Here is a 10,818-nt window from a genome sequence, read left to right on the forward strand (position 1 = left end):
GGATGGTGTTCCCCAAGGAGCAGGGTTGGGTACCACTGGTTTAAACTACACTGTGATTCAGCAAAAGTTAAGTCTGTTCCTCTGGATGGTTTCTTTGTGTTGAAACGTTTCGTCTTTCATCCAAAGGACTTCATCAATATGAGGAGCCACAACAAACTCAGTCCCATAAGTAGTACACTCACATAGTGGGCCAATCAGTTTGATGGTGATAAGATGGTTTCTGGAGTCCGCCCTCTCCCTCGTCGACTCCTCTGAGGCAGCCATGGCCTAAGTGGTTCAAAACATCAACAGTTAGGACTCATGAGGGACTCCAGAAACCATCTTATCATGATCAAACTGGTTGGCCCTCTATGTGAGTGTGCTACTTATGGAACTGAGTTTGTTGTGGCTCCTCGGGCTGATGAAGTCCTTAGGATGAAAGACGAAACGCTTCAACACTAAGAAACCGTCCACAGAACCTGACTTAACTTTGTTGGATTATTTTACCTGGATTCTTGAGCATGAACTTTGATACGCAGTGATTCTTTTTTTCATGTCAGACTTTATGATGCCTCAGGTTAATAAGATTTGGTCCATGTAAAAAAGTCCAAATCAAATCACGTCAGACAGGCTGAAAACAGTTTACCGCTCCTATTTTGCCTAAACACATTGACCTGAAAAGACCAAATCTGATTCAGCTCTGAATCACAAAAAAAAACATTCAAACTTATAATAATTCCCGTCAGTGCAGGCTTACTCAGTAACCAGCAGCTGTTTTCTGTAGCAGGTTCAGAGAGTCACTCTGGTTCCACCCATCATCTGTTCTGGGACTTCCTGACTAAACACTCATGACGTAGTGTCTCAACTCCTAATCCAAAAACACGTTTGATTTCTTGAAGAAATACATATACAGTAGCTTGTTGCCTTTCAGACCAGATATTTGACCAAGATCATCTTATAAGACTTATTATTTACTGTTCCTTGCAGATAAAGTGAATTTATTGTATTGAAAATAAAGATGGATTTGTAACCAACCTGGTGAAATTTTGACATTAATTTTAGGTGAAATTTGTGCAATATTGCAAGAAAAGTCTCAGCCGCAACCATATCACATTTGAACTCAATGTCTGCAAAACTAATTGACTCGTAGACATTTTTATGTTGACTGAAGGTGACTAACTGTGGCAAACATCTTTACTTGGTTTGAATCCAAAAGTAAATCAACTCCAAAAGTACATCTAGTTATTCATATCAGCAAGTTTTGTTGAAATCCATCCTGTGGTTCATGAGATATTTTACTAACAGACAAACAGGGTCGACTCCAACAGTTAAAGCTAAAATATTAGGCAAATATTTCACGTATGAGCAGCACTTGGAGTATGTGTTGTGAATGACTCTCAGCTACTATCATGCCAAATATTAGCGCAATAGCTGAAAAGTTATTTGAATTATACACATGTTTGTGTTTTATAATATATGCTGGCTTTGGTGGCCATCTTGAATTGGATTAGCTCCAAAAGGTAATCAGTTATAGATGACCAGTCATGGATGATTTCCTGAAAGTTTCATTAAAATATGTTGTGTGTGTTGAGAGATATTTTGCTAACAGACAGACAGAGTTGACTCATAATAGTTAAAGGCCATTTTTAAATAAAAAAAATTTGCAATACATGTTATTGTTCAGAATATATGCTGGGCAGCAGTCTCAGCTACAACCACACTTAAGTTTAGTTCAAGATCTGTAAAAGTGACCAAGTTACAGACATTTAGGTGCTTTCTTTATTTAGGTGGCAGCCATCTTGAATCAGAATGACTCCAAAAATTAATCAGTTAATCATAGATGCATATTTTTTTTTTTCTTTACAAGTTTAATAAAAATGTGTCCAATGATTCGTGAGATATTTAGAAACAGCAGACGATGTTGTCCACTCAGGTCGCTCGTAGACTCCATGTTATATTACAGCTTTCCTTCAGTGACACCGTGGGAGGAGGAGTCGCTCCAAGTAACTTTCATTGTTCAAGCAGATCAGCCTCAAAAAAGTTTAACATTTGTCTCAACAGAACTTTATCTCAGAACTATTCAAGACGAAGAGAAGGAGCAGACTTTGTCCGGCGCCCTTTTGATGCCTTTGTTTATTCAAAAAGGCACTTCAGCAGCTCATATTTCCACTCCTATGTTTATGAACACTGCACTGTAGTGGATCAGGCAAGGACATTTTGTTTTCTTTGAGTTCTTTGACTTGCATCCATTTTATCTTTTGTCCTATGACCAGAACAGCAGGTGACGCTGTTCAACTCCAGCACACAGATAATCTGTGACCCCTGATGATCTGGGAAGACATTTTGTTTGGTTGCTCAGAAAACCTTAAGTCTGTGTTGTAACTCTGGGAACAAAGTAAAAAAAACCAACTATTTCATATGTATATATATATATATATATATATATATATATACATTTTAAAAGTGTATCTAAAAAGATAGTTATTATAGGGCATTTAAGTCTTTCAACATAGGATGGTAGATGACATTTCAAATGACTCGTGAATGGTTTTCCAGATAAAACACTGAACACAGATCAGCTCTGTGCCGAGGATTTTATCAAGTGACAATCAGCTGAGCTTGAAGGAGCTCAGTGAAGAGCTAAATGTCTTAAAGGTACTCAGTGCAACGTCATGAAGACCAGGAGAAAATGAAGAAGTACTAAAATAACAAATAAATAAATAAGTCTTTCATACTGAGGGTTGGCTTAAATTGGAAATTATGGGGTAGAATCTGTGAGTGGCTGTCAGCTACCATACAGTTTTTATTTATTAATTTATTTAGCTATGGGAACAGCTGAAGTGACTGCAAATAAGTCAACTGCCATGTCCATGTAAGAACTGTTAAAGATGGAGAAGTCCAACACGTTTTAATGTGTTTGTATATGTATTTCTGTTCAGATCTGTTGAGTAAACAGACAAATAAATGCACTTTGTTAAATAGAAAAAGATATTTTCATGCCAGTATATGCTTATCAAAATACCACAAACTACTGGAGTAAACTCTTTGAAGCTGCACAGTTTGATGAAGACCAGGAGAACCTTTTAGAGATATGGACTTTTATAATGTTCCCTCACTTTTAGAGTCACCGTTCATTCAGTCCGTGTTAACAAATCCTATTAAAATATAAGTTTGAATTTCTTCAACAGGAAAATTGTGACCAGCGTTCATTTTGTGGACACCGAACACAAACGTGTGCCTTCAAAACGTCCACAGTGAGACTGGTGTGAGACAACACAGACTCCTCTGCAGAACTGCACGTCCACAGAAACTCACAATCATTTGTGTTTGTGTCTTGGCCTGCGACTGGAGGAGGCCCTATCAGTGCACAGCAGGAGGACAGGCTGTGTTCGCCAGCCTTTGCCCAAACATCCAAACACGTAAACGCGTTATCTCGTACGAACACTAAATTTCAGGAGAGAACGGGAGAAAACATCTGTTTCTGTTAGGGCTTCAGCGATCTGATCAAGTTTTTTTTTTTTAATGGGAAAAATAAAAATTTTAACAGTATTGCAAAGTCTGCTAATAATAAATACAATAAATAAATAAATGAATAAATAAGTAAATAAAAAAGGAAGGAAAGTGAGTGATAGTCACCCCAAAAAAAGACACAAAACTCAAAAAGTGACACTAAAAACAAAACAAACAAATAAGCACACTTACATTTTTTATGCTTAAAAACAAACAAACAAAAAATAAACCGTTTTGTTTTTAACATGCATTTTGCTCCAAACACATAAAAATGTTTTTATTTACATGGAAAACAAAAATGCACGAAAAACAATAAAATTATTCAAAGAAAAAATAAATAAAATGAATATATAGAAAAACAGACATGCAGTTTAGTTTATGTTTCTTGTATGGGAAATGGAAGAAAAAGGCATATGATACAAAATTATTTTTTGTATCATTTTGAAGTATTTTATGCAGAAATATTTTTTCCAGTTGTGTCAGTTTGATGTTTTGTGCTGTAACCGGAGAGAAGTATGTTGATAGTGTTATTAATCATATTTTTCGCAAACAGACTAATGTTCAAAAATGTTTTGTATTTTATGGCATCACATTTGTCATTGAATGGGAAAAATAAAGACTTAAAAGCATGAATAGATGTTTGTGACAAAAAGAAACACAAACGAGCTGATATGAGTTTATTTACTCACCGACTAAACAAAAGAACAACTCAAGTAAATCATCTTAAATTATTATTTTTTGGTTCCCCACACTCCTCCTCAGCTCCTCACCTCATCTGGCTAAAGTGAATTTAAACTACAAATATGGAAAAACATTAATTGTAACCTTTATACTTTGATACAAATAATATTTAATTTACAGTCAGTGATATTTTTCCTCTTTATGGTGTCATGAAAACTACGGTTGTTTTTAGTTTCAGACATTTCTTGGTAGAAGCTCCAGGACTTCATGAAAACTTCTCAGCAGAAAGTCGTCTGTGTTTCTTTGCTCATGTTCCTCTGGATTTTTCAGGCAAACGAAACAGAAATAAAATTACATTTTGAGATCAGAACGTCAGAAACACACCACTCTTTAAGCGTTTTGAATTATAACTCTGTGCACCTGATTGTTTGGGCGTTATTACCTTATAAAATGTCCAAAGCACACCTCTTCACCTGCAACTGACAACTGCCTGCTGAGAAATAGACAATAAAAATACTATTTATTTGATCAGACTATTAATACAAATACAGATATATGAAGTAACGGTTGTGTGGGATTTTTTAATGTGTTTTTTTGTAAATGTTCAGCTTATTTTTCTGATTTTTTACAGAATAAGCCCATTTAAGAAAACACAAACTTTATCATGTCAGAGGAGGTGGAGGAGATTCCCTCAGTGGAGGTGGGGTTGACTCTCCACGGTTCTCGTCAGGGTTTCTTAAGGCCTCACTTCAAGAAGGCCAGCAGAGATAACACTCTGTCCTTGCATCTCTGTGACCTTCACTGACCTGATCCTGCTGGTCCAGCTTCACAATGTCTTCTGTGATCGCTCTGCCTTCGGCGTGTCCGATCAAACCTCCCAAAAAGAGGGCCCGCTCCCAGAAGAGGGCGGTGTCAGCCCTGATCCTGAAGGCTGTGTCGGGATCTGGGCAGCGTGGCGGAGTGTCCCTGGCAGCCCTGAAGAAGGTGCTGAAAGCTGGAGGATACGATGTGGTCAAGAACAAGGGCAGGATCATCGTCGCCATCAGGCGTTTGGTGAACAAGAAGTCTCTGGTGCAGACTAAAGGGAGCGGGGCGGCTGGCTCCTTCAAGCTGAACAAAAAGGCTCCAAAATCCCGGAAGAGGAGGGTGGTGAAGAAGAAGAAGCCAAAGAAGGCCACGAAAGCAAAGAAGGCTAAGAAAGCAACTGGAGGAGCCAAGAAGGCACCAAAAAGGAAGAGGAAGACTAAGAGCCCCAAGAAAGCCAAGAAACCTGCAGCCAAAAAGTCCAAGAAGGTAAAGAGACCCAGGAAGAGCAAGGCCAAGTCCACCAAAACCAAGGCTGCTGCCAAGAAGTGAAGGCTGCTCCTCTGTGGAACCCAGAGGCATTTCTCCAGCCTGATGGTCTGCGTGGACTAAGATGCATTTAATGCAATGAGTTTGTTTCATCCGTTGTTTTCTTTAGCAAATACTAAATCTGCTGTTTTATCTCTTCACCCTTCTTCCTGTTCTTCTTCTGCTCTAGTTGTAATACACTGAAATGCATTGATGGAAATAAAATTATATATTCATAATACTTTAAAGAGTGTGGAATTGAATTTGATTCAAATAAACTTGAGATCTCTCAAAAACAGTTTGATATAGACGATATTATTCAAAGCTCATAAAACAATTGTCAAGTTTGATCGTGCTCTAATGTTTATGAAGTTCACAGTATTGTTTGGTTGTAGCAAATGATCTCGTCATTCTGTGTATTGACAGATTTATTTGAAGGAAAATTATATTCTTTTAACTTTGAGAGAATTTCCGTTTTTGATTTATTGGTCTTTTTAAATTTTATTTATTTATTTTATGGTAAATGCAACTTTTTGTGAGGGCTGGCACAAATATCCAGTGCCTCATTCTCAGAGCAGTCACAAGAGTTTTGGATTTCAGCAGTAGATAAATTATAGTTTACAAAAAACAAGTAAAACAAAAACCAGCTGGATTATTAAGTGGATTCAAAAGACAGGGAAGTTATAGGGGCCTCTGTTGCCCTGTGGTGTGGACAGCTGATCTGCAAAACTGTTTAGGTTGGTGGAAAGTGTCAGAGTTTTTCACCTAATCATTTCAACATCACGAGAAAGCTTCACATTTGAAAGACATGAGACGTGTGGCCCTTTGGTTTCCACTTGCCCCTGCAGAAATCAAAACAAAAACATGGGTACAAAAATGTTATGATCAATATTCTTTTTATTTTGCCTCGTTATATTTGATAGTTATACAATTTCACGCTGGTAAATTCATTAGAAAGCTAAACTGTAAATCAGCAAGTAAGGTGTTTTATGTCGCCACCTGCTGGCCAAAACGTTTTACAACAAGTTTCACTCAAATTCAAATTCATTTTCAATATATTTCTAACACGTGGATTATGGCAACTGATAAAGTATTTAAAAATAATCAGTAAGACTAAACAGAATTTAGCAACTCAAACCTATTCTTTTCACTTTAGTCTGATCATAACCCAAACAAAATTCTCATCACATGTGGTACATGAGGCGGAACGACATTGTGTAAGGTCCCAGTTACACCAAAATATCAATAATATAAACTATAAAAAATAAACAGTATATAAAGATGTAAGATATAGTTAAACAATAATAATGTAATATAATATGGTGTATTAAACAGCAGCCTATGAGCTGTTGTGAGCAGAAGGGTATGAATACAGCAGCTTAAGGCAAGAAATCAGCAGCATGGATAATATAGAAATAAATAAACAAGTAAATATAGACTTAAAAGCACATTAGAGTAAACCGTGGAACTTGGTGCTTCTCTAAAACAGATGTTTGAGCAGTTTTGTAATTTATTTTAAATTGACAAATAAATGACAAAAATTTGAAAGGCTCCTCCTAACAGAACATTATTCCACCCATCTAGTTCATTACCTGCTTTTTCATCTAGGGTTGTTGGTGACTTGCTCCAGCAGTCGTCATGTAAGAGGGTGAGTACTCACTGGACGTGTTGCAAGTCCACAGGGAGACTGACAAAATAGACATGAAGACTACAAGAACATTTAGATAAACCAGTTAGAACAACATGCATGGTTTTGATCTCTGGGAAAAAAAAATTAAACATGTAAACTTCCCACATGTCACAGTTTCAGGAGTTGGAATATAAACTGACACAAGGAGGTAAGATAAAATAAAACTCAAGTTTATTAAAACCAGTGGACGTAGCATGAAGCCCAGCAGACTGATGCTGAGATGACAACAAAGTAAATATGAAGCCACAAGCTAATTATCAGATCACCTGGGTGAAATAAACAGGTGTGACTGGTCGTACTGGAGCAGAGAAGTAGAACAGAGTGAAGAAGATAAGGTTGATGGCACAGAGGAAAACACAGGGCAACAATAAAACAAACAGAGATAAAGGAAAAGCACATAAACCAAGACATCACAAGAAACAAACAGAAAATCAAACACGAATCATGACAACACAGGCCCCAAACTGTGTCCCTTTTGCTGTGAGGCAACTAATCTAACCTCTGCTCTCCCGTGCCACCCGTACTTCTGTTTCTGAATGTTAATTTGCTTTTTGAGCGTCGGGAAAGGAGAGCAGCTCTCCGATAAATCAGAACTTTAATGTCTCCCATCATGAAGCAAAGAGGGAGAACTGGAAATACCCTCCGTCCGTCTGTGCATGTCGTGAGCACGATAACTTGAAAAATAAGTGAGGTGCCCGCTTCCATTTTGGCGTGTTGCTACATCCAGGCACAGGAAAGATCACAATCAACAACTAGTTTGCCACGTCCAAATCCAAGATGGCCACTACCATCTCTATATGTAAACGGGCCAGGCCTATAATTTGAGGAAACTGTGCTTTCTAGTTTTAAATTGCTTAAAGTATAACAACAACAAAAAAGATTAAATCGTGTCACCTGGACCAGTTTCTTTAAGTGAGTTCTCAAGTTAAAGAAACTGGTCCAGATGACACGATTTAACCTTTTTTTGCTGTTATACTTGGATGATTGAGCTTACAACACTTTTCTGAACCACTTTGGCCATGGTTGTCCTCAGGCAGTTTCTGTGAGTAGCATGTTGGTCATCTGGCCTAAAACATTTGATTGTTGTACATGATGATGAATTGTTTTGAATGGGTGTGTTGTGCGTGTGTTAAAAGTCTACTTGTGAGTTTCCAACATGAGGATGGCTTGAAACACAGCAGTGAAGGCTACCTATGGGACAGATCTGGTTGGCAGGCCGTAGACTGAGGAAGTCCTCTGGATGGGGGACGAAACATTTCTTACTTAAAGAAACTGATCCGCATGACACGATTTAACCTTTTTATTTGTTGTTATCTACTTGGATGATTGAGCTTACAACCCTTTTTCTTAAAAGTGTGGATTCCTCAAATCGTTGGGGTCACCATAGATGACCCCAAAGTTGGCCATTGTTGTTGGCTCCGCTATTGTGCCTGGTGGAGAATAAAATTGCTCCCTCCACTACCCAGGATCTGACAAGCAAAGAAGAAGAAACAAAACTACCTCTGTTCTTATACATGGAGTAACTCCTACCGTCTATAATATATAACCATAAACATTAACAGTTATTTGCAATATTATAACCTGGATTAGGACTTTTGCTGTTTTGTGCTCTTCACTAATGTTAGAATCAAACCTATATTTGTTTTGGGATATTGAGGGTGGACCAGAGTTGGGATCTGTCAGACTCGACCTATTCTCTCAGTCCTCACTGAACCTCGTTCAATCATATCGTTTCCTTTCCTTAGTCATCATGTGATCCTTGTGATAATGTTCCTTGGTTTTTATTCATTTGCTGCCATGTCAGACTTTTTTTTGTTTTTTTGTATTGCTTGTTGCCATATCAGCTCTTTGTTTATGTAATTAAGTCCTTCAATATTTCTGAGTGTCATCAAGTAAATCTGCATCCTTGTTTTCCTGGTTCAAAAACACGTTCCTTTTAGTCACATGATGCTTCACATAAGAGGAAGCAGCTTTGAACATTATATTAAGTTGCCCTAGTTCTGTCAGAGTCATCATGAAAACAGCAGACCCTTCAAGTTGCTTTTTTTTCATTCAAACCTGCTCTTCAGCTCCTCTGAGTCCCCCCCCCCCCCCCCCCTCCCACTGGTTCAGACAATGCAGAGCATCCACCAGCCTCTCAGGAACATGCTGGGATGGGCCGACCTTGATGATGCGCAGTCTCCTTTTCAGAACCTTGGCTCACTCCACCCACCCCCACACACACCACCCTTTAACAACATTCACTGAAATGAAAGGGAGGATCTCATCAATCCAAAAACTCTCTTTCTATATTTGGTAACAAGCAGCTCTACACATAGCATTTACTTATATCAGAGGTAACACACAATTTAACAACTGGGATGTAAAGTCAGAATGGGATGGTATGGATGTGTCCAGAGGAGGGACAGTGGGTATATTGGTAGAAGGATGCCAGGAAAAAGCCAAAGAGGAGATTTATGGATGCAGAGAGGATATGGAAGTAAATGGAGAGGACAGAGGACACAGAGGACAGAGTGAGATGGAGAAAGATGACTTGCTGTGGCGACCCCTGAAGAGGGAAAAGCTGAAAGATGCTTTTGGTGACAGTCGTGGAGCCTTCTGTTGTCTCATCATCAGGACTTTTCTCTTTTTCAAAGAAGCACCTGCTTGTTTTTTTTAACTCATTTAACTAACATTAGTTTGAGAAAAAAATTCAAATGAAAAGTTTTTACTTTTGCTATGCGTCCCGGTACTGGTCCCCGGCTCTGTGGCTGTCAACTTGATGATGACGACAACAACATTTGGGATCTGGTTGTGACATTTAAAGCACATTCAGTACAAACAAAATCACCTGACAATCTGGACAAATTAATAATCTTCCATCAAAATTCAAAAAGTTAACTATTTATCCCAAATAGTTAACTTTATTTAAATTCATGCACAAAATAAATCCCAGGTAAATTCTGTACAACAAATTTGTTTGTTTTTAGACCAATGAGAAATAATCATGGTGGCCCTGGATGTAACACATCAAGAGTTTCATTTAACTGTTGTAGTTTACCAACTACACACAAACGTTACAGTTGCCTAGTGATTTTGAGGTGTTTTCCAAATGATGTAGACTCATGTGATGCTACATGCATGTAAAAACACCACCACTTCCTCTTGTCAGGCTTTCTGTTCCCTTTCAAAGAGGAAGAAGATAAACACAAATATCCGATTTTGACCTTTTTGATGTTAGCTAAAAATGTGCATCCTTTGTTTCCCTCAGCTCCATTGGTGTAAGTTCTGCAACACTTTTATTTCCCTATACTTATTTCAGTTAAATACTTGTTCTTCTGCTAGTGAGTTAAAAAAAAAAAAAGTAAAAATACTTTTTTTTTTTTTTCTGAAATCCTGTCTGTGGTGTAGTGGAAATGTAAGATTTCATTTGGTGAGAATTGAATCATCTGAGGTAGATTCATGACAACTGCTTTTTCCCCCAGCACACTGTACACAATTAAAAATATATCATTAAATCTTTTTAATGATATGTAAAGTAAAATAATAAAATGAATGATGGTTTTATGGCTCCTCTTTCTACATACAGTGGCATTTATTATGACTATATTAAACTAAAGAAAAGTCTGAAACATGGACTGTTAAGA

The 10,818-nt window shown here is 37.7% G+C and overlaps 1 protein-coding gene across 1 annotated transcript; it reads left to right on the forward strand.

Annotated features, from left to right (window-relative positions):
• The first annotated feature begins 4,939 nt into the window (after window positions 1-4,939).
• On the forward strand, window positions 4,940-5,750 carry LOC119413311 (histone H1). Its single transcript, XM_037680351.1, has one exon. The coding sequence runs from the start codon at window positions 5,002-5,004 to the stop codon at window positions 5,524-5,526; it is 525 nt and encodes a 174-aa protein (XP_037536279.1). The 5' UTR covers window positions 4,940-5,001; the 3' UTR covers window positions 5,527-5,750.
• Window positions 5,751-10,818: the final 5,068 nt, after the last annotated feature.

Source organism: Nematolebias whitei, chromosome 8 (genome assembly GCF_014905685.2).
Source record: "Nematolebias whitei isolate Nwh7 chromosome 8, NemWhi1, whole genome shotgun sequence".
Taxonomy (NCBI): domain Eukaryota; kingdom Metazoa; phylum Chordata; class Actinopteri; order Cyprinodontiformes; family Rivulidae; genus Nematolebias; species Nematolebias whitei.

Excerpts from the sequence above, each read along its gene's own strand:
- LOC119413311 (XM_037680351.1), top strand. The coding sequence starts at position 5,002 with ATGTCTTCTGTGATCGCTCTGCCTTCGGCGTGTCCGATCAAACCTCCC.